The sequence below is a fragment of the Rhipicephalus microplus genome, chromosome 1 (genome assembly GCF_043290135.1).
Source record: "Rhipicephalus microplus isolate Deutch F79 chromosome 1, USDA_Rmic, whole genome shotgun sequence".
In the NCBI taxonomy this organism is placed as follows: Eukaryota; Metazoa; Arthropoda; class Arachnida; order Ixodida; family Ixodidae; genus Rhipicephalus; species Rhipicephalus microplus.
In genome coordinates this window covers 207,810,060-207,834,845 of record NC_134700.1, presented here as the reverse complement: position 1 = coordinate 207,834,845, position 24,786 = coordinate 207,810,060, and the positions used below count along the sequence as shown (strand labels likewise).

Below are 24,786 nucleotides of genomic sequence, written 5' to 3'. Positions count from 1 at the left end.
CACAGATACAGTTGCTTAGCACTTCAGTTGCTGCATTCAACAGTGACAGTCTTGCGTTCATATCCAAGAAACAATAGAATGTGGCAGCATGAAATGACAAGTCACCTCGATAGAATATCAGACTGTTATATTGCGAGTGGCTGATCGTCGACAAGCCTATCGAGAAAACATCAGTTATTGGAAAACAGCGCGTGCAAAGTTGCATACGACCAACGCACCTTTGAGGACCGCATTTATGTACGCTCGCCAGCACCGAGTTCTTTTGCGTACGCCACTGACTTTGTAACGTGCGAGTCATGACAAGCTTCACTTGAAAAAAAAACGTCGCGCCAGGTACGAAGTATTCGCAATACAAAAGAAGTCGTTGTAAAGCAAGAATTTGAATAACTGGGAAGACTTTTTTTTATTATAAAATTGGTTTCCAAGCCTCGTTAGCTATCGCGCTTTTAGGGTGCCAAGAACCATCTTTATTTTTTACTTGATATGCACTGTATTGAGCCCCAATCAAAGGGATTCTACTTGTGGCTAATAATATTCGACGTAGTTCAGTACAGTAGTTGGTTACTTCCCCGAAAACGTACAAACAAGAGGGCAATTAAATGTATCCGCATATTCAGTCAATCTTTGATCCCGATGCGTTTGTGAACCTTCTCGTTACCAGTGTCCGTATATTTATAACGACTGAAGCACTGAATTGTGTTATGTCGTTGTCCAGATACTAAAAGGAAGCAGGATAACGCAACAAGAACGATGGTTTATTGAGCAGCTTGTATTTATACTAAACGCATGTAACGTTGCCGTGACGTGCCTTAATAACACTGCATTGCGCCGATACATCGTCTCTCCCCCTTTAAACGCCATGGCGTTCAGGTTGTTTCCGTGACCGACTTGGTCTTCACAAAAGTGGTGGTGTTAAGGCTGATTCTGTCATCGTCTTTTTTTTCGGGCTGTCTTGCAGTTTCTGCGGTACCTTCGACTGGCTCCTGTTTTTGTTTCTGTTCAGGGTCACTGTCCACTGATTTAGCTCGATGTCTCAGCTAACCTAAATTCAGTCGGTGCCGTCCTTGAGCTCAACCCACGGTCATCATTCTAGAACTTTGATGGTCTTGCACTACTCCTGGAATCCACCTTCGACTTCTTCCAAAACTGCTCATCCAAACCGGATAACCTGCATTAATCTTTCCTGCACTTTCTGTTGGCGAACCATCAGCATAATTTTCTTTGGGCTTGATGCTGTCTGTCTTCGTTCTTAATCTGGTAACCGAGCTAACGTTCCGCCGGTGACTTCCCATCTTCTCCCGGAGTTCGGCGGTATCTGCACAAAAATCAATCCAACCATTATAGAGTCACTTCCCGGCTTTTTCTTTATCCCTTCTTTGAGCGTGCGCACTGCTCTCTTGGCTAAGCCATTGGATTGCGGATGATAGGGTGCTGTTCTTAGTTGCTGTATCTTGTTACGTGCCAAGAACTCACGAAAAGGCGAGCTCACGAACTGTGCTTCATTGTCTGACACGAACGTTTTTCGAAGCCCGAACCGTGCAAATATTCGACGCAGAGCTCTGACCGTAGTTTCAGACGTGGCAGTCTTCATTGGCAGCGCTTTAATCTACATCGTTCCCGAGTCAAGGATGACCAAGACCATGTGGCCGTCCACCGGCCCGGCGAAATCGGCATGCAGACGGCTCCAGCTATCCCCGGTCGCTGACCATGATGCAAGCACCTGAGCAGGTGGCATCGCCGAAACTGTGTACAAACATCACATGATTTGACCAGTCTCTCAATGTCAGAGTATAGTTCCGGGTACCAGAATAGCGTCCTGGCGATACTCTTCATGGCAATTATACCGGGATGAGTTTCATGCAACAGGATTAGTGAGCGTCTTCTTGCCGCTACAGGTACAACAATACGATGGCCCCGCTACACCAACTTGTCACTTACGGTCAGTTCCGTCCTTTTGTTGAAGCATGGCCGGTACTGCTCGTGATCTTGGGGTCGGAACCGTGGCTATACCTGTAAAATTCACTCGTTGACCTGTTGAAGAGCAGGGTCCCGATCGGTCATTTGTTACATCTCTCGAGCGCACATAGCGGCTTCCTCCATCGATTGGGAAAATGAAATACTCCCGTTCATCGGAATGACCTTCTCCTGGCTTTGTACCCGGCACCGGCAACCGGCTGAGGACATCTGCGTTTGAATGTTCACTGCCTTTACGATACTGCACCGTATAGCTGTAGTTTGAGATAAACAAGGCCCAACGCTGAATCCGAGCGGCTGCCATCGGTAGTATCACCTTTCTAGGATATAATAACCCAGTAAAAGGTTTATGATCAGTCACTAAGACAAACTCATGACCGTACAAATAGTCCTTGAGCCGTGCAACACCGAACACAAGGGCTAGGACCTCTTTTTCCAACTGTGAGTAATTACATTTTGCCTTTGAAAGCTTTCTGGAACAGAAACCAATCGGGTAATCAACACCATTGACACGGTGGGACAAAACCACTCCGATACCAACTGGGGACGCGTCGCTCTCTAGCGTCAACGACCTATCAGAATCAAAATTGGTCAAAAACGTGGACACTTCAATTGCCTCTAACTTTCGGAAAACATTCTTTGTGCCCCTGATTCCACGGCTATGTGGCCCCTTTTTGAAGAAGCGCGTACAACGGCACCAGTGTGGTTGATAGGTTCGGCAGGAACTTGCCGTAACAGTTCACAAAACCCAAAAATGCTTTCATCTCACTCACCGATGAGGGCTCTAGCACTTCGTGAACGGCCTTTATGTTGTCGTCCTTCGGCGGAAGTCCGTTAGCGTCGATACGATGGCTGAGAAAACTGACCTCGCCTTGATAAAATTAGCATTTCTTATGCAACCGTAGACCATATTCCCGTAATCTCTGAAATATTTGACGCAGCCATGACATGTCACTTCGTTTTCCCGCGACGATTATATCATTCAGATACACCTGTACTCCTAGAATATTGCTTAGAAGTGCACGCGTCCATCCGTCTATGAAACATGGCTGGTGTGCAACTCACACCAAAAGGCAGCCGTTTGAAACGGAAAAGACCATTTTGCGTGTTCACTACTGCTGTTTTCTGGGCGTCTTTATCCAACAGTAACTGGTTGTAAGCCTGGCGCAGGTCCAACGTTGTGAGAACTTCCCTGCCATTCAGCTTTGCAAAAATGTCGTACACTCGCGGCAACGGGAACTGCTGACACAGTGGCCGCATTGACAGTCATCTGAACACCTCCGCACTTTCTGAGCGACCCATCTTTCTTTACAACGGGTACGATTGGTGTTGCCCACTCGGCGGTTTTGACGGGCGTAATGACGTATTGGGCTACTATAGGTGATCCAGCGCTTCAGACATCTTGTACCGCAAAGCGTAAGATACGGTGCAAGCCTTGAATAACCACGGAACTACTTTTAATTACGATAGTCTTTCTTGCGGACCTTAGGCGCAAAAATTTTGGTCTGTCTGTACATTCGGCTGTTTGTCCACTCTTAATGGCATCGAGTACTTGAAACGGCCAACCCCATCCGCAGCGCTCACCAATGTTGCACAAGATTGAGCGTTCATGCTTGAGCAATCGTCAATTAAAAAGCAATCATTGCGCATGTCTGGGGCACTATAGCAACACGTATATATTCTGCATGTGCGTCTTTTACTAGAAAAGGCATACATAGGTAATTTTAAGGACCGTAGCGCTTATCACGCTGCGCTGACTATGCAACGCCTGCACAGAACGGGGAGTGTTTCCAACGCTTTGCTAAGACGAGATGGTGGTGGCCCCTACCAGTCGCTTTGCGTTCTACACCTTATCACCTCCGAGACGGGCGCGCACATTCGTTTCAAAACCACGCGTTTCGTTTTCCGAGAAAACTGCCAGATGGTGCTTATGTCTCACGTGTGACGTGACTTGATGCATTCGTTCGCCTCCGCTGCACGCTGGAGGCGCTAACGGAGCGCCTCCAGAAGACCATTAACCGATTTTCTCGGGCAGAACATCAAATAAATGTCTTGTTTACTCTCTCCACACGCAAGACTATCGTCTTTCGACGACATTTGCAGAAACGTGAAGATACGGGGCCAATTTTCTTTCAGCTGGTATGTCACCGGCGGTTCCTTACGAAGTCCAAGACCTCGAGCAAAATCATCAGCATGTTCGCTAAGCAGGGCTTCTAGTTTCATGTTCGCTTTGTTCAACTTAATCGGGTGCACGCTCACGACGACGTTTGTAAGCATGGAAACTCCGATGTCGTGATAAGCTTTTATCGTGTCTCTGCCACATAACAATGCTGCCGTGCTGTCAACCACTATAACCGTGCCTTGCATATATTTGCCGTCGCATCTGGCTGTCATACATAGCTGTCCAAACACTGGAGGTTCGCCCAATAGGCAGGACAGTTTTAGCTGCGTTTTTCGCAACGGCGGCCACTTCATTTCGTACTTCCGAAACATCGATGCTGAAATGATGCTTACAGGTGATCCAGTGTTCACCAGCATTGTTAGAGGAACGCTATCCCAAATGACTACTTTGTAAATGGGTTTCACCTTGCGGATGCTATAGTTATTGATGAATGACGGCCCGTATAGTGTACAAGGCCTCACTATCATCGGAGATTGAGCAGTCTTCCGCTGTCACCACGCACGCCTCTTGCCGTCGTACAAACGCATGTGAGCTCTGTCGGTGACCCGACGTGACTGACAGGCACATTCGTTTCAAGTGGCCTCGTTTGCCGCACCTGTGGCACACCACGCGCAGGTGTTTACATTTTTCCTTTACATGTTTCGCGCTACCACACCGACCGCAGCAGCCGCGAGTACCTAGTTTCGGTCGCAATTGCCCAGAACGGTCCCTCTGGCATGCGAAATTTACAGCACCTTGGTCGGTAGAATGCATTATTCGGGCGTTTTCAGCGGCGTCTTGCACCGACATAGCAAAGCATTCTGCCTGTTCTAGCGTGAGCTTCCATGGCGTCAATAAATGCCGCCAAACATCTACATCGTACACACCGCACACAATTCAGTCCCTCAGCATGCGCTCCGACGATCTCCTGAAATAGCACTTCTGTACCAGCTGCCTGATTTCGGCAATGAAATCCTGATTGATCGATTGATTGATTTGTGGGGTTTAACGTCCCAAAACCACCATTTGATTATGAGAGACGCCGTAGTGGAGGGCTCCGGAAATTTTGACCACCTGGGGTTCTTTAACGTGCACCCAAATCTGAGTACACGGGCCTACAACATTTCCGCCTCCATCGGAAATGCAGCCGCCACAGCCGGGAATCGAACCCGCAACCTGCGGGTCAGCAGCCGAGTACCTTAGCCACTAGACCACCGTGGCGAGGCAGGCAATGAAATCCTGAACAGACTTACCAGTCTTTTGTGTTCGCATGAAGAAGGCATAGCTTGCGGCGGTATTGTTGACGTGCGGGGTGTAATGTTCTTCCAGATGCCCGACAACTCCATCGTAGCTGAGCTCGTTGTCCTTCCTCGGGTAATAACGCCCTTCAACGACTACCACTGCACTGTCCGTTAGTGACAATATCAAGAGTGTTTGTTTCTTTGCTTCGTCTGCGATGTTATCAGCTTCAAAGTGCGGCTCCAAACGAACACGATACATTGGCCAGGTACCATCCACCCCTCCGAATTCGGGCGGCCGCCCGGCACTCATGATTGCGCAGGTCCCACCCTTGTCGCCACTTTTATGTCGCTGTCCAGATACTACAAGGAAGCGATATAACGCTTAAAGAACGATGGTTTATTGAGTAGCTTGTATTTATACTAAACGCATGTAACGTTGCCGTGACTTGTCTTGATAACACTGCATCGCGCTGTCACATCAAGTTCGCTCCAGTAGTTTTCCTTTGTATCAGCCATCCGTCATGTGACCACTCATTCAATGTAAACAAGCTTTATCACTTCACCACGCTACCATTTTTGTAGGCTTACTGACACTATTTTTTTCCTTCGTGCACGTGCGATGAACCTAATTCTCCTGTCGGTTACATGGCATGCCTGATTGTATTTACACAACCAGTGTTATCTGAGGCATCAGATAACCCCCTTTTCTCAGTTATCCGCACCACTGTCTGCCACCACTTACCATTGGGCTTATCGCTTTTCGTTCTATATATTTGTTTTAATCGCAAGCTTGTTTTTTTTTTTTTTTAATGTATACCCGGGGCGGTAGTTATTTGAGTGCTTAGGCATGCGCAGGGTTCGGTTTGTTGTGGAGAAGTTTGTTGTGGAGAAGTTTGATGTGGAGAAGTTCCACTTAAGGGAGGGGGGGGGGCGACGACGCGTCGCATCAACCCCCACTCTATTATGTCAGGGTATAAGGGTGTTGTGCCCCCCCCCCCCCGAATTACCACAGCGCGCGCACTGAATAATATGTCAATGTGTGGGACCTACTTTGCATCACTCTTTTTGTAGGAGACTCGAAAGGGTGCTCCCTTTGCCTCTGCCCCTTGCGCACGCCTTTGAGTGCTCGAGAGGGCTCCTACATGCGACTTTGTATCCCCGTAGTTGCCCCGGCACGGTGGTCTAGTGGCTAAGGTACTCGGCTGCTGACCCGCAGGTCGCGGGTTCGAATCCCGGCTGCAGCGGCTGCATTTCCTATGGAGGCGGAAATGTTGTAGGCCCGTGTGCTCAGATTTGGGTGCACGTTAAAGAACCCCAGGTGGTCAAAATTTCCGGAGTCCTCCACTGCGGCGTCTCTCATACTCATATGGTGGTTTTGGGACGTTAAACCCCACAAATCAATCATTGTATCCCCGTAGTTGAAACATATCGCCTGGAAGAAGACCGTATGGTTCAATCCGTTTTGTTGCATCCAAGTCAGGGCACTCGGAGTGACCTCGACTGCCTTAATTGTCTGAATGACTCCGAGATTCAAACTAGGTCCGATCACGTGATGCCCGCCTCTACAGCTAGTTGAATGGCGCGAGCCGATGATAGCGGAACTCGCCATTTTCCCCAGAATTTCGTCACTTTACTTTTTACGCTTGATTGTAACGCAGAGCGGTCCACCATAGCAAGCTTCTTCGAGGCACTGCCGGAAGAAGTATGGTCCAAGCTTTTGTCCTGTGTAATTGTCAGTCAGATGTAAATAACACACTTTTTTTTCACTGACACCACTAACATGCCTGTCATGACTTGGTAATACCTGCCAAATAGTTTATTACCGTGTTGTATTCCTGGACGTCATCGGGAACAATGAGCACTCAGCATGGCTCAACACGAGATAACCCCACAGACGGTTATAAGTAGCAAGAGTACGTATATACGCATAACTTGATAGGCAACTCCCATACTTTTGCACTTCTGTAATGGCAGTTCACTGAAACAGTGTGCTTCACAAGAAAATACCATGTAAAAAAAGAGGCTGCGCAATAGCACAGTGATTTGAGCTTTGTGTTGAATTTTGCACTAGTGTATCTGTGGTGATGTTCTAGTTTCAAGGATGAATAAGCACGCCGACAGTTGACCACAATGGTGTGACGGTAAGTGCAGATGTGGCAAACTGAAAACATTTAATATGTGTACTCAAACAAAAAACGACACTCATAATAGGGGCTAAATAATTTCACTCACGCTAAACAAAGTGGTAACGGCGGCACGTACGATATGCTTTAGACGCATTACAAACTTTATTTTGGCCGGTCTTCCTACTGCGCTCGTAATAGCACGTCTACATGAGATATTCCCAGATGAATGTGTTTAATTGGCAGTGAAATATTGTTTCTGGGTGGAATTAACTTTGCATATAGCATACGTTCAAAAGCCTATTTACAGCAAGCGAAAAATTTCGACTCTTTCATCATTAGAAAACAATCTTTTCTTTCACTAAAGAGCGTGGCACTTCGGACGTAAACAATCAGCAGGAAATCAAAACCAACCTACATACAATAAATGTTTTATACAAGATAACAACAATAATGCCCGCAATAATCATGGGTTGTTATATGACAGTTTTAAATGCCGTACTAAAGGTATGTTTCATCTAGAGCTCGTTCAAACATCACTTCGAATTTTCAAATAAGTTGTTCAATATCGAAATACAGCCTATATACAGAAACAATCGATATATGACGAAGTTGCGAACCTAAAACAAACAAAGAAAAACGTTTAGACATTCCTCAACCCCTTACTGCATGATATTTTAAATATATGCTAGTCTAAAAATGTTTATTTTTTAGCATGTATGTCGAATCTTTCGCTTCTATAGAGCATTTTCTGATCAACTGAAAAATTCAAGTGTACCATAACTCAAATTAGCACAACACACTCTATTTGTCCTAGTCTATTGGTGTCTTTCCCAATTCACGAAATAATGTCATCAAATTAAACTGTATATAAATAATTAGCGCTTGTAGAGCTGTACGATGAGGAAAGGCATCTTTTTCGCGACGATACATAAGTGACGCACGCGTCGTCTTCACTGGACAACATTTTCTAGATACAGGTCCCCCGAAATTCCAAAGCGATCGTTAACATAAAAACAAAATTTCCACTCCAGTGCTGCCATCTTTTAGGCGGCGCAAGAACTAGCCTGGAAACGAGCGAGTACTCGTCCAAAAGGGTTCAGGGTAATTAATTTGATTTATTTGTGTGGTTTAACGTCTCAAAACCACGATATGATTATGAGAGACGCTGTAGTGGAGGGCTCCGTAAATTTCGACCACCTGGGGTTTTTTAACGTGCACCCAAATCTGAGCACACGGGCCTACAACATTTCCGCCTCCATTGGAAATGCAGCCGCCGCAGCCGGGATTCGATCCCGCGACCTGCGGGTACGGTTCAGGGTAGGTAGCCTATAGTTCAAGGGTTAATGCAATATTCAGGGCATACAGCGTTGCTAAGTGCGGCTTGAAGGCCATGTTTCGGGAAACTCTGATGGTGAAATCGCATGCATTTTACATTCCCTTTACTAATTGTCATTTTCTATAATTTAAACCTATAGTCCACCTCGGTGGTGCAGTGGCTGCATTGCCCGCTGCTGACCTGAAGGTCGTGGGTTCGACTCCGGTGGTCGCATTTCGATGGAGGCAAAATGGTAGAGGTCCGTGTTATGTCAGTGCCAGTTAAATAACATCAGGTGGTCAAAATTTACGGTGCCCTACATTACGGCGTCTCTCGTTATCGTATCATGATTTTGGGATGGTAAACCCAAGATACTATCATGATATACTTCCAATTTGACTTCATCAACGAAAGAGCATTTTTTGTGCGCATTTTCCGACCCGATTTATATTTTGCTTCTTCCCTTCTCAGATTGTGCGTTTTTTGCGTCTTTTTTTGCTTGTTTTCTTACCACGAGAAAAAATCACCCCTTTTAGCGCGCTGATGCTCTCGGTGTCACTCAGGTTCAGTTGAATTCCAAATTTGTTGTCTCTTCTATTGCGCTAAGTCGTCGTGGATGCGACCGCTTATCAGACAACGCTTGGCGCAGCGAAATGCAACGCTTTTTTGGTGCCACGATAACCGTTCATTCTGATTCCAAAAATCCATTCAGGGGGCCACTCCGAAATAATTAGTGAACATGTGTACCCACATCTCAGACAGGTATGAAATTACAGTCGTCGTTAGTGTATTTCCCTCCACTGGGGCCTGGGAGACAATGTGCTGGTAAGGTAATATGTATACATGTCACCTACATACAGCATTCCCTCTCCCATTAGATTACAGCAGAGCAATACCGACATTTTCTGAGTTGTACCCAAGCTATGCACTACAGCCTAAACCAGGCAGCGGTAACACTGTTTAGAAATGCCATCTTCATATGCTTATTACTTGGGCTTGCTTTGTTCGTCTTCAATAGCTTTGCGTCCTAATCCACTTGGAACGTTTAGTCAATAGAATTGGCGGCGCGCAGACGCAGATTAGGCGAAGCATTTGCAACTGCCAAAAGGGACTTCCGAAGCATCGTAGTGTATACACAACCACAAGAATCGAGGTGTGCTCAACAACTTATAAGAACATCGCATGCAGTCAGTTGCTAGCTAGAGCTTACACGGAAAGCAATTTCGGAAGTAGATCAGTTCGGCGAACGGTCGACGATCATTCGTCTATACAGTCGTAATACGCGACGTCAAACTCAGTCATCTTTATATGAAAAATATCTCAGCGAACGCGGCTTTGGATAGGAAACAAGAGCATCTCTCTTTCTGGTCCCCTAAGTAAATATACTTTGAGAACAATAGGCGCATCGAAGGCCATTGTTTTGACAGTCAACGTGTTGGTTTCTTTCGCGACAATTGTCCTTTTCCATTCCGCGTCGTTATCAAAGCTGACGCGCAGATAAGTGTCCGTAATTGTGGCCGGAAAAAAGTACCGAGAGATGTCATTGTTCCATACAGCCACAACTCCTTGTTACGGCAGCGCCACCTCACGTGGTCTCACGTATAGACGTGCGACGGCACACATTCAAACTCTTCCACACAGCACCGCGAGGTCCACGGCAAAGTCTGACTTAGAAACAATCGCAGGACGCTCTTTCCTCTTCTGCAGCAGTCGCGAGGCTCGGCGCACACGGCGCCGTGTCTACTTTGTCCTCCTCGGGGATGCCGTCACGGGCCACTCGTTCTCGCTATCTCGCCAGCAGCGTCCACGGTAGCGGCCAGTTCGGTCGGCCGCGGCGAAGCCGAGGTGCCTATCGGTGTGCCTGTGTCACGACATGAACCATCGGACGGTGGTGTTTTTCCTGAGAGGCATGAGAATCTGCTTCAAGTCCATCACCTGCGAGAAGAAGGAAGTCAGCCGAATATCGCGATGAAGTTTTTTCTCTTGGCTTATTGCGACCGGCAACTTTGAGTTTACGAAATTTTTTTGTGCAAGCATATATAGTAGATTAATGTTACGAGTTCTAGTTATAGAAAATGGCGGCTTGGTATGCTCCCACCCGCACCATAGCACAATATATATATATATATATATATATATATATATATATATATATATATATATATATATATATATATATATATATATATATATATATGCGAACTCGCAATAATGTGACCAATAACACGGCTGGGACCCGGAAGCGGTGCAACATTACCAAACACATACGTGCGTATGCGTTAACGTTTTTGTGACTGTGTGTACATATTGTTTCACTCAAAGAACTCCACTACTTTGTTAAATTCTTTATTCATGCCCGTTTGTATGTTTTTTCATGAATCCTCAATGGTTGGTTTTATTGATCCTCAACGGCATTGCCTGTGTGCGTTGGTCTAGCTCTGTATTAGAGTTTCCTCTTTGCCACCTATCATTTGCCACCCTTTCACCTCGGCTGTTTTGCAGAATATTCACATCAGGAGCTACATACTGCTCAGCATTCCATATTAGCTCAAGAAAATGATACACAAACCCAATTTCCACGTACATATTAAGCAGTGTTTTATACTGACGTGGATGCATTCACAAAGCAGTCATTGTGATCAGCAATATCATAATTTCAAAAAATAGACACCAGTTGCCATTTAGTACTGACATGCTACTCAATATGCCATATGGTCACTAACAAGACAGAGAGAGTGCGAGAGAGAATAAATCGTAGGCATGTAGGCAAGCTTCAATAGTTATTTCAATCAATCAATCAATCAACGAATCAATATAGGCAAGCTGCTCTTTCCTTCCTCCTTCACTCACTACCTTACACACACAAAACAAGTTTCACTTGTTAGCGCTGAAAGATGGAGACGGAGAAACAGAATGCACAGAACTAGCGGTGAAAGGCGATCACCGAACAGCGCTCTTTCTGTGCTTTCTGTGTCTTCGTCTTGGCGTCAACGCTGCATCAAATATGTCAATATCAACTAGCCCAGCGTTTCATCCCATTGATGTTATCACACACACGCACTAATAATGCGACAAAAACGTGCGAGTGAGTGCCAGGATGCCGCACCAACCTTGTTGCTGTGGTGCCACCGGTACTGCCTACGCGATAGGAGGTAGTAGCCGTCAAGTTCGACCCGGGCGGGCCTCCGTCGGATGCCCAGCACTCGAACGGACATGATGGCCAACTCGTCGAACGTCGAGTTGAACAGCTTCTTGTACTGGTAGCTGCATATCTCAAGTGTGTTCTGCGCGAAAGCAGTCGAAACCATTGTTGCGATACGATCTGTTTCAGCTAGTTTGAAACTTTTTTGCAGAATGCGCTTCAAGAAGTCCAGATATTCTTGATGGTCGATGTCTTATTGTTCATATTCGCAAAATAATCAACATCAATGTTTTTTTTCCGAATCGGTCGGAGCAGGAAAGCATCATCTTTTTACTGCCGCTGACATTGAGATGCAAAAATATGCACCAGTCATTACCAAAAAGCGCAGTCACTTCATAAGCACGTCCCCTCACTGTTGTCTTCCAGTAGTTAAGTATAAAGTCCACATCGAAAACAGGGTGTGTCCCGATAAGAATGAACACGAGGTTCCGGCCACCGTTCCCGATTGCGATGAAATTTACTTTAGGCGCCTGTTTCATACCCAGGATAATGATTTCAAAGTTAGGTTCCCCAAAAAAAAATCCTTCGCCTAAAACGATACATGAATTTTGGCCGCAGAAAACGCGTTCCACCAATTTCACGATTTCCGAAGTTTGAAATTACCCAACTGGTCACGCAATTTATTCCCATCAAAAAACGAGTGAAATGAAACCTCGTGAGTATTTTATTTTTATTTTATTTTTATTTTATGTCAAGCGACTTTCGAGGCCAGAAATTGCAAGCACGGTACATTACACAAATACCTACATTTCATGAATTCGTTGCTGTATGGTTGATGCTCACCTATCTATTCTTACTAACTCAAACTGAAAGGACAAAGCAAACAACTGTCATCTGAAAGGTAAAACAGTATAATAAAACAGTGACGAATCGTTTTGACTAGCATTTACTTGTTTTATTTTTCGATGAGCAATATTTCTGCTAGCATTAGAATAAAACAGCAAGCAGGAACAGTAATATACAAATGGCGTACACTAAAGCTATGCACAAACGTTTCATAACGTTAAAGCTTTGACCATGGACTCATGAACATAGTTAGTAAATGTGAATATACAAACGAAATTTTACAACGCTCAACGTACAATTTCACGATGAAATTTATATGCACAGCTTACTTCACGTTCAGCTGCAGATCAATAACAAAACCTCAATCTATTTGAGTATTTATGCTCACTTGCATGGAAGCAGAAATGTCTTAACAAGGAAAAGCTCTATTATTTTTTTCGTGCTAGAAACCTTCCGGTGCTTGTGGGTCACACGGAAATGCTAAAAGGAGCACGTCCCTCTTCTCATTAATATTCGGGAATTCACTCAAGAAAAAAAATGATATGTTGAACAAGCATGTTAGAAATCGTGTTTAACTGATGCGTTATACTTCAGCTATGCCATTTCTATTAAACCGTACTAGATTAATTTACATTCCAGTACGATCAAAATTGCTCAGTCAGCTGACAAAGCCATTCCCTAAAATAGCTAGTTTCTGCATATTTTGCACAAAGTGGTCACCAGTTACACAGGACACACACACACACACACACACACACACACACACACACACATGCACACATACATTCGCTCACTCAGTTCCATGAGCCCTGGAGCTGTAATGATCCGGCTAGGAAAGTTCAAGGGACAAGTATGGCATTAGAGAGGGAAAAAAATGGACCGGCTACGCACTAGTGTAATGAAGACTGAGGAAGCAGCGGAGCTGTGGTGAGTTTCCCTCTTCATTTCGAGCTTCCTCACCCTGGTTTCCTTTTTTTTTTTCTATGCTACACTGCGCATGGCAACGCTTGTTCTATCTCTTTTCTTCATCTCTTGTGTCTTTCTTTCTATCACTTTTCTTTTCTGTTTTTTGTTCTGTATCTTCATCTTTTCTCTCGTTTCCCTCTTTTTCTCTTTCTCTGCAATTTCTATCTCGCCTTCTATCTTTTTCCCTACTTGTTCTCTTTCTTTCTACTGATGTTTCTCTTTTTATCTCTGTCTTTCTATCTCTCTCTGTGCACTCGTTCTCCCACCCATCAGAGTTATTGCATTTCACGCCGGACAAATGGGCTCACGTGTTCTTAGAACGCAGCAGAACATACAGAAGAGCACGAAGGTAGTGCGGGCCGGTTCACAATTATACAGGTCCTGCCACGCAGCATAATTTTTACGAAGCCTGGACCACGAATTCAGTTTTATATTGTGGTTGATATTGCGACCTACATGGCGATTGATTATAGCAGTTCCATATCTTTTATATTGAGCAGAAGTTTACGCTTGCTCTACAGCCCTGCTCATGCTTATTTCTTGTGCTGGAATGCACTGTACACTTGAGACTTACGTTCACCGCACGGAACTTGAGGTACACGTATTCCCCCAAAAGTTGGGCATCTGAAAAGTAAAAATACAACCGCGGGTAGTTTAGTTCACTAATACCAACACGCTCGAAATCTTGATTGCCACTGCGCAGCCAATCGCTTCTTGATGACAGACAGTACGACTCACCTCTGGTCTCTCCATCATCCCAGTAAAGGTCACCAATGGCTTCGCCAGACGCATTAAGTGCTACCAAAAGTCTCATGGAATTCTTCCGGCTGCAATATATAACAAGAGACATTGAACAGTCAAAGCGAAACCCTTGGTGATTTTTTTTTTTGTGCCAGTGAATAGTGGCTCTAATGAGGTTTTCTTGTTTTAACCTCAATACTCAGTGTCGCCACTTTCACTCCTACAATGCATAGTTACGAACTTGTCACGGGCTGTCTTCTTCGCAATTTGCTCACATTACTCATCACTGTTTCGCTATGCTGCCTTGTACTAACGTTCTGACGAAATGAAGGTTGTAGCACGCTATACTCTGAAATCCTTCCTGTCGCGTGTGTTGATTGTACTGGATGTTCTATGAAGAGAACTTAATTTCATGCATAAGAGCCGACCTTCCTCCTTGAAGTTGTGCGCTCGTAATGAGTTGAGGTATGTAAATTTGGCATTATTCTTACTGTACCTTTGCCTTATCAAAATGGACATTTGACGGGTCTGTAGAACAAAAGACAGAAACTTCTTTAGCTTTCACGTGAAAGGCCTCAGTTTTCAGAAAGGTGGGCATCTTCTATGGTCTGTTGTGGCCCCTATCTATTCATCTTTATCATTATTATTAGCCTTACCCCCATTCATGTTCATACATACGCCTACTCCGACGTATTCCAAAGCGCTAACGTTCTTACACCATATTCATATTCATTGATCAAAGGCGTGAAACCCATGGCGGTGCCTTGACCTCTTCCCCTCAACTCTTCCAGGGGAGTTCTTGATAAATAGATCTTCTGTTGTTTTCTCTTTCAAGAAAAATGCCTTTATCAGTCTGAAACCACTCACAACTCGTGTTCGTAGGTTCTATAGAAGAGCATCGATTACGTGAAATATTGGCGTTAAAAAGCCCTATAAACATGGCCGAAAAGGTTGATTTTATGCTAATGGGCTCATGAGCTCACTCACTCGCACTCACTAAGACTCAGATCAAGCCGTTAGTCAGAGTTTTTTGGAGAACTCCAGTCCGAGCGACTCCGGCTGAAGAACGTTTCCACGAACATGGGCAAGGCTGAGGAAAAATTTTGCCGAGTCTCAGTCCAAGTGCAAAATATATTTCAAGAGTGGGTCTCAGTAAGCTCTACAATTTTTGCCGACCTTTTGTGCAAGCATTCCAATAGCGTCGCAAACATTATCTACGTTCACCTCAATCAACGCTGCAACTGCACACGAAAGCTACCAAATGACTACTAATTGCACATTCTAATGTACTGCCGTTAATTACAATGCAGCAAAAAACCAAAGACAACAGCCAAGATTGCTTCCTCGGTCTTGTGTGGCGTTTTTTACCTTGCCTAAATTTTAGCAATTAGTGATCCTGCCCATAAACGAGAATTTTTTAATTATACTGACTTAGAACTGTTAGGAAAACGTATTTTATTATTGACGAACTCATATGAGACTTCTACCTCTTGAAAGCACAAAAAAAAACATTATGCCTTATTTTCTGGAACAGTTTAATATTGTATGGCCTACTTCTGCTTTAGCTCAATCAAAACAGTTGCATAGCCATATGTTGACCTGCTTCCCTACCTCTTGCTTTTGAAGCTTTTGCCTTACTTCATCCAATAGCGAGTGTTTATGTTGAGTACGAAGGTATTGAGACGACAACGCATCCAGTATCCAGCTCGGGAGCCAGCGTCTATAGTCTACAGAGGCCTGCACCATAGTTTACCAAGTACGTCAACAAATATACCTTTTGCAGACCATACGGTCTACGAAAGGAAGGTCTACGCTAAGTACACACTGGTTCGTTTCATTGTAGCTTCCGAAACTGGTAAGCTAATGGAGCTTTCAGACGTGAGCGACGACTGTGTTATTTGATCAACAGTTGATATGCCACAGACCTCCTGAACTGGTTTAGTCAAAAGAATTTCGAAGTTCTTGACAGTTTTTATCCTGTGTCTGTAACCTGGCCCTGGGAACACTCGTTACAGTGTTATTAGTTTTCTTCAAGCTATGTATGTTGTATATGTTTATTGAGTATTATATTCAATATTATATTATTACCTCACAGTTGTGGTGTTGGCGTGTCCCTGCGTGGGGATCACAGTGCCGCCACGTACGTGCAAGTTACACGGTCGGTTCGGGTCGAAGAGCGGCGAGTACACGGGAAGCCACTGGCCGTTCTTGTAGCTGGAGAATTCCCGACCCTGCTCCGTATTCGCAGAAAAGAAATACGTTTGAAGCAGTATTAGTAAAATGAATTGTGAGGTGTTACTTATGAAAACTCAAGTGTTGTGTGAGAGCGTAATATAAGCTCAGCAATCATTAGTTAAGTGTTTCCCTGTCAAAAACGTATCTATTATAGTGTAGGAGAACCTTTCATGTAATTGAGCACTAATGAATCTTGCATAAGCTGTCTCCACCATCAGCACAAGAAGCAGCAAATGTTCGACTTGAGCCCACCGTCAGACGAAAGCCTCTCCCAGCGGTATACGCTTGTCCATGTGCTATCGAATGACATATCTTCAGCCACATATTCATGGGCTCAGTTGTCTTCAGCAAGCAATACACAGGTAAAAATGGCTTGTTTTCAGTCACGCCTTTTCTCGGACGTTTTGCGCCCATAAAAACGCCCTCGTCCTATCATTGCCCACTGGAAGCGCCGATTGCCTGTTGAGAATGGTAGAAGTGAAGCATGCACAGCGTAAGCAACGCGTGATATTCTTAAAGCTCTGCTTATGTGCTTTCGTCGGATCAATCTGGAATACCTGCAGAAAGCTCATCAGATGAACATTTACAAAGTCTATTTCCTTTTAAGTGTTAGCTTAAGTGCAAACAGCTATTACTCGTGTTTGACTATATACTTCTGGGTCACGCCAATGTGCAGAACCAAACGTCAGTGAACAGCAAGTTTCCCTCCGATCACAAAGCATTGAACTTAGCAGCACAGGTCTATAGTTCGATGATACCTCCCGGAATGAATGATAAGCCATTGCTTACCGTGTGGTAGTCATACCACTTTCCCGCCGGAAAGTAGCCCTCCACGGAGACAACCCCCTAGGAGACAAGGAAATTAAAGTTACTCTTTCGTGCATTATTTTAGGGAGACATTTGTAAGACATTTCTTTTTCAAAAACTGGGCCAGCGCAGGCGTTTGGACACCTGCCAACAAAATCGCCTACTCTTAAGCAAAATAGCTCTTTCTGTCCAGTGCGTAAGAAGAATTACATTATATTCTTATGGCAACATAGGCTGAACGTACAGAGTAAAGAACAGTTAAAGTACTGCAAGATATTTATATTTGCGAGATTGACAGCGTTACTTAAAAGCTTTAGGTAGAGCGTTACATCGTAGAGCATTACCATATTTTCCATTGAGAACAAGTGAAGTTTGAAAAGACTAAATCCCACTTAATTCCTGTCGCATAAAGGCAGGAATTAAGTGGGATATTTTGCTGTGTTGAAAATACCCAATCCGAGAAGGAATTGACTTTATTACTTCAAGTTGAGCTTATAACTCCACACATGTAGACTAGTTCTATATGCGCTCTCCTTTCGAGGCGATATTCTGTTAATAATAACTAGAGTTCCATCATTGACAAAAATGCGCGGAATTTTTTCACCTATATATAGGTAAAAAAATTTGTGTACACGCTAACAAATGTTAATGTATACACTAAGAATTTCACGAGCACCTGCAACGTTTCCTGATCCACTCTATAGATAGTTTTTGCAATATAACCGATCTTGTCTAGAAGGCATTTTATTTATATTCGCTTCCGTATATTTACATTGCGGTGACAATGAGCCGTTGCTTTGTGCCCTTCGGAAAGTACATTTCGCCCACAGGCAAAGTACTCTTTTGTGCCGAAACATAACCACGTTTCACTCGTTCTATTCATGAGCAAAAAAAAACAAGTTGAGTGTTTCACTTTGTGGCACGCCTTGCACAAGTTAACTGCCTCGTTCATCACCGCAGTGGGCAGATTCCAATATTCATAAAGCATTTTTTTTTCTTTGAAGATAGGACGACCTTCATGCTATGACAGACGTTACTGTGAGATGTAACCTTTCGCAATATGCGTCCATCAATACTTATTTGCCGTGCGACCTTTTGTGCGTAGTATGCGAGGCGTGCGCGCAGAGAAAATGAAAGATTGAACCTCTCACCGGTTCCAGGACAGGAGTCATCAAAAGGGCCTCGCCCCACATGAACTGCTTGTCAATTGCGTACGTCTGCGTGTCGTTTGGAAACCTAGTGGACAGAAGAAGACAAGGAAAAAAAGCGATTTTCAACCGATCGAAAACAATTTTTCGCACTTGCAAAACAGAATAAGCCCGACCTTTCTTTTTTTTCTGAAATTTTTTTCATTCAAGCGCTAATACTTCATTATACTTGCCTGCACATTTTTGTCTTTGTCTCTGGTAACTTGGGGTGACTAAATATTTAAAATGCGAAAGAAATAGTCTTTGCTGTCTCATTCATAGTCGATCTGAATATTCGTTAGACTTTTATGCGTATCAGCTTCTCACTCTTTTCCTCTTTCTCACACACACGCACACACGTGTATGTAGATATGTATGTATGTATGTATGTATGTATGTATGTATGTATGTATGTATGTATGTATGTATGTATGTATGTATGTATGTATGTATGTATGTATGTATGTATGTATGTATGTATGTATGTATGTATGCATGCATGCATGTATGTATGTATTATGTATGTATGTATGTATGTATGAATGTATGTATATATGATGTATGTATGTATGTATGTATGTATGTATGTATGTATGTATGTATGTATGTATGTATGTATGTATGTATGTATGTATGTATGTATGAGTTTGTCTTTTTTTCTCTGTGTAAAACTTCGGTGATGCTATCCCGGCTGGTACGAATTACGGGGTGATACGAATTTTTCTGTGCTCCCAGCAAAGACCCCCTAGCCTGAAGAGTACCACACGATGTTCGATACGAACGTGCACTACCAGCGCTACCGTAGAAGATGCGGCAATCACGCGTGCGCGTGGAAAACCAAGCGCGGCCATGGCGCCGCGGGGCGCCACCAGTTGACCATCAGTAGATCGCCGTAACCACAGAGTTCGTGGGCATGAATTTCGGAAGGCTTATTGCCAGAATCCACGCTTAGATTGCAAATGGTATTGCCATCGCGTCTTTTCACCCTCTCTCTCTCTCTCTCTCTCTCTCTTCAACAAGCCATTAGATTGCATTTAAACGCACCTGCCACGTCACTGCAAGCAATGCCCACGGAATCAGACATCCTATGGACGGTAGATGAGGACCGGGAGAAGAAACGGAGACAATGCCCTCGCCAGGACTTAGGCCTTGCCTCCCAACGTTAGGCACACGAGCACCTATACCAACTCTCCGAATTTCCCGCAAGACTTTTAAATTTTCAGAAAACCTCGCGATTATCTGAGCACAATCCCAAGTCTGCCGAAAAGCATTTCTAACACCACCTAGATCAAAACCATGACAGCATATCCACGAGGTGAATGATGGGGAGTGGGACGAAGCTGGATCCACACGCCGCTACCGTGCCACTTCGGCCTCCCGTTGTCCTACTGCAGGGTCCTGGCGGCGCACTTCTGCCTCGCGAACACGCACGTCGGGGTCCCTTCTTCGAGCACGTGCCGCCGCCACCCTGCGCGCGCGCCGCTCAGCAGCCTTGTCTATCTTCCATCGCCGAGCTTCTGAATGCGCGCGCGCGCTATAACGGCGCTTTTATTGCACTATAGAGCGCTACCTGGCGTACGGCGTCGCCGAAGAACACGCGATCGTTCTCGCGCAATTGTCGCTCTCTCCTTCCGTGCGTGTGACGTCAAGCTTTCTTTTCTACACGTAACGCCCTCTACTGTCGTACTATTTGCATTTTTCAGCGTATAGTACAAGTACCGCCCTCTATGACTGGTTCAAAAATTAACGAGCGGCGGTTACCCACAGCGGGGACGCACAAGCCACCCCAAAAGGAGCTTCGCCCCTAAACATGAAAGAGAGCACAAATGTTCTATCTATTTCGTGCAGACTGCATCTAAAGTCTTTTTCGCTGCAATGTCTTCCTGACATGGGAAAAAGCATACAAATATTTGGAAAATGCTATTAGCTGCTACGGATCCCAACACAAGTTCACCGGTTTATTCATTGACACGAGCGCACGTGCCTATATTTATGATTGTACGTATGGTCGTTCCCGTCTAAAACCTTAGTAAACTGTCAATTATTCAAAGCTGTTAATGACGTTACTGTGGCCAATTAAAGAAAATGTGTGACAGGTTCCTTTTGATGCATACAAATTTTTCACACACACACACACACACACACACACACACACACACACACACACACACACACACACACACACACACAGTGCTGTAAGTCTCTTGCACTGTCTCGTCCTAGATTCGCTATACACCGGATGCTATGGAACACCAACAAACCCACCGTGCAGCCTGAATAAAGTCAGCAGCTTGCGCGTTGATCTTCTCATTACATTATTATCCCAAGTTTAACCAATGCGCATATACCATAGCATGCGAAGAGGAGTACTTGCAGCTGAACTACAGGCAGTAAAGACTTAGAGGATTTAGGAATCATGTCCCAATGTGAAGTCTTTCGGTTCACAAGAGACTGCTACTTTCTATACAAAGCGAACAACTTATGGGAACATTTTTATTTTAAAAATTTATTAATACCTCACAGGCCTACCAAGAAGCATGGGGTAAGAGTGGTACATGGTGCAATTCAACACAATATATTGGGTGCATTCAAGTATTTAATATTTGTCACTGAGCGAAGAAACTTGCATGCTACCGAAATATACAGACGTCGGAAAAAAATAGAATAACAAGAAAAAGAAAATTAACAGAGAAGCAAAACAACAAGAAGCATGCGGATATTCTACCATGGGTCCGGAAGGAGAACAGAGTTTCGACTCACACGTGAAAGAGTGGCCTCGCTACGGTGGTGCCCTTGGTGTGAGCGTGGTGAAACAGGGTGTAGAGGAAAGGGAGCAGCTCGTATCGAAGCTTCAGGGCACTGCGTGCCACCGCTTGGTAATCTTCGCTGAACGCTGACGGGTCTTGAGCCTGAAGGTATGGCGATGAAGGAAATAAGCGGTAAAACAAGTCTCCCTCAAATGGTACAGCCCCTTCACTGTAAAGTTTTTTCACCATGTGTACGTGCCAAAAGAAAGTTTATACGCACACTACTTTCAATGGCATTGTTGTTTCGGACTAGAGGATAGAAGATGCCCAGCTGCATCCAGCGCAAACAGAGTTCTTCATTGGCATCGTCGTAAAACCCGCACACGTCGGCGCCTACCTGAAAAAAAGCGAGAGCTTTGCTTGTTGTCTGCATGTTGCTCGCTCATAATGAAATGCACGTGTTAACTTTCGCGGAGAGGACAACAAACTCGTGGACAATCCTCATCTCGCAGCCAGCTTGCTGATCACGTTATTGCGCATAAAGGTATACTCCTTAGCTTTTACACCCACCAGATGGCTGTTTATGTGTGTTGCAGCACTGTCCCTGAAGGTATAATTAAAATTATCGTTATTTACAGTTAAATCAAGCACCACCTCTGATGAGCTCAACCTTATTGATTGATTTGTGGGGTTTAACGTCCCAAAACCACCATATGATTATGAGAGACGCCGTAGTGGAGGGCTCCGGAAATTTAGACCACCTGGGGTTCTTTAACGTGCACCCAAATCTGAGCCCACGGGCCTACAACATTTCCGCCTCCATCGGAAATGCAGCCGCCGCAGCCGGGATTCGAACCCGCGACCTGCGGGTCAGCAGCCGAGTACCTTAGCCACTAGACCACCGCGGCGGGGCTGAGCTCAACCTTAGTTGAAAGCTACGCATTAATTATGCTCAACTAGAAAGCATGTTAGCATTTTACAAGTATTCGACAGCGACTGCTATAGCTTTAATGAAGTAGACTTTAGGCGGGTGTCGTGCCATTTCAAGCAGCTGTCGTCACATTTAAGGACCACAAAACGTTCTGGTAAATAGTCTTCACCTGTCACCATCAGCAATTTGATAATGTCCATGCAGCTGAGGATGTCCGCAACGTATGTCAAATGACGCCTTAACAAAGAAAACACCCTTTATGCAACTGTAAAATTGAAGTTGGGCCTCTTGGTTTGTACGGCCAAGGCTGGGGAAATGCCACGCTGCAACAGTCGCACTCAGTTTCACAAACTAGATCTATGTCACCACGAAAAAGATGTCTACGGCCAACTGCATATACCTGTACATAACTCGCACGCTTCCACAGAGCCAGATGCTGCTTCGGTGCTCGGTTATATCGGTATAAAGGACGTATTACCCATCAGGGGTGCGTGCTGCTGCTTTTCACGTGAAGGAGTATAGATAAGGAATGAACAGCGCACACATCTACCACTCTAAATGTGTTTTCAACACAATAGTGTTATGTAATTAGGCGAGTAATTAAACTGACGACGCCTGATGTAGCCGTAGCCAATGAATAAGTATTGATGATTTAACGTCACTAGTCTGCCTCCTTCTTCCTCACACTGTCCCACGGACCGATCGTTCAGGTCATTAAATGTTTTTCAGTGGGCTGAAAAGGAATGCGAGTCAATCACCAGTGGTATGCCGAACAGGCCAAACTCGAGCATAGCGATGATAGAGTGGCCCAGATCCGGCCAGCGGCTTGCGTTGTCACCCAACCAGTGGCCAACGTATCGACCACTGCCCAGGAACGTCGAGCGAGACATGACTAGGCTGCGCCGGCCTACGGACAGCGCGTTCAGGGCACTGCGTAACCACAGAAGGCACGATGCAAAGGTCAGAGTGCAATGGCTGAATAACACAGCAGTGCATCTGGTTGATTACTAGGCAGTTTTACTATTGCTTTTCACAATAAAAGGTTAATATCCACCTGAAAGTAGCACGTAAAACCTCGAAATTTCCCATCTGCAGGTTTTTTTTCACAAACTGAAAAAGTGGTAGAGGTCTTTAAAAAATACAAAGGAAAGATGCAGAGGCTAATTACATGTTCTACTTCGCTATTTACAGGAAAAGATTGAAATGAGCGTGAAAGGTGAGAGCAATGAAGGCAAAGGTGAGAATTCACCACACAAGACCTCAGAGCCTCTCACACAGCCTCTGAATGCGCTAATAATAATTGTTAGGGTTTAACTTCCGAAAATCACGGTATGATTGTGAAGGACGCCGTAGTGGAGAACTCCGGAAATTTCAATCTTCTGGGAATTCTTTGGCGTGCACGCAAACCTTAAGTACACGGTCTCTCTGTGTGTTACAACACCGCAGACAGCGTCAGCGTAAGACTGTTAGATCAAAAGGCTGTCGACGTCATACAGTCAAGCAGTCATGAATTGTTCCACAAGTAACGTGACAGTGCAAAGCGGTAGTGGCAGCTGACCATGCCAATGTCTGCAGTGCAGACAACTCTTAATATTCCACGCTACACGCATTGCCACAAATAGATTAGGATATCTGGCAGGTGCGAGATTCGCAGTATATGAAAATCGTAATTACCTGTCTGTTAACGAACATTAAGCACTTCTTGGAGCTCTATTAAAGTTACTTTGTTATAGCATATGCAATGTTGTTGCTCTCTGTCAGCCACCTGCAACTCGCTTTTGTCCACAAGGTACTCCCATTTTTTTTCACCCTCTCTGTTACCTTTACTAAAATTTCGATACTATAAAGGTTTTTCTAACTCCTTTTGCAGCTTACTTGACTGTTGCTTCGCTCATGGCCTTGCCGTAGAGGTTGTGCAAATTGTAGTGGCAGTGCTTGGTACCCTTGAACCAGTGTACAGAGTCCATGCAGAGAGTTCTCTCGAACAGGCGATGTCCTTTTGTCTCTGCGCAGGCACACACGGCAGAGTTACGACCAATAGTTAAAAACGAGGATACGAAATGAGCTGTGAACGAGCGAATGAAGTCACAGTAAACAGGATCGATCCGAAAATTTAACAAAATGTGAATCGCGGAGTGAAGCTCGCGTCTATTTAAGAAAAATGGCTGATGTAACTGTATTTTGCATTTACGCGATTCGAAGCATTGCGAAGACTTCTGCACCCAGGGTTGCCATTTCGCAGTGTTGTGACTTTTTTTCCTGAAAACGAAGTTCTATAGACTCCGCTGAGCGTGCCTGGTGTATGCGACAAATTCATCAGTCGCTTTCTGGGTTCGTTCACGGTTGAACAGACGTGCCCTGTTAAAT

The 24,786-nt window shown here is 44.7% G+C and overlaps 1 protein-coding gene across 1 annotated transcript in view; it reads right to left on the bottom strand.

Moving 5' to 3' along the window:
- Positions 1–10,360: 10,360 nt before the first annotated feature.
- The window catches only part of LOC119159756 (lysosomal alpha-glucosidase), an 88,357-nt gene continuing 73,931 nt past the window's right edge, over positions 10,361–24,786 (bottom strand). The window contains exons 13-23 of the mRNA XM_037412606.2: positions 24,295–24,424; positions 23,178–23,349; positions 21,769–21,885; positions 21,502–21,650; positions 18,706–18,790; positions 17,537–17,593; positions 16,601–16,743; positions 14,510–14,598; positions 14,346–14,395; positions 11,928–12,101; positions 10,361–10,752 (exon numbers count right to left, since the gene is read on the bottom strand). Of these exons, the coding sequence (XP_037268503.2) occupies positions 10,684–10,752; positions 11,928–12,101; positions 14,346–14,395; positions 14,510–14,598; positions 16,601–16,743; positions 17,537–17,593; positions 18,706–18,790; positions 21,502–21,650; positions 21,769–21,885; positions 23,178–23,349; positions 24,295–24,424 (1,235 nt within the window). The 3' untranslated portion in view covers positions 10,361–10,683. The remainder of the gene's footprint in view (positions 10,753–11,927; positions 12,102–14,345; positions 14,396–14,509; positions 14,599–16,600; positions 16,744–17,536; positions 17,594–18,705; positions 18,791–21,501; positions 21,651–21,768; positions 21,886–23,177; positions 23,350–24,294; positions 24,425–24,786) is intronic.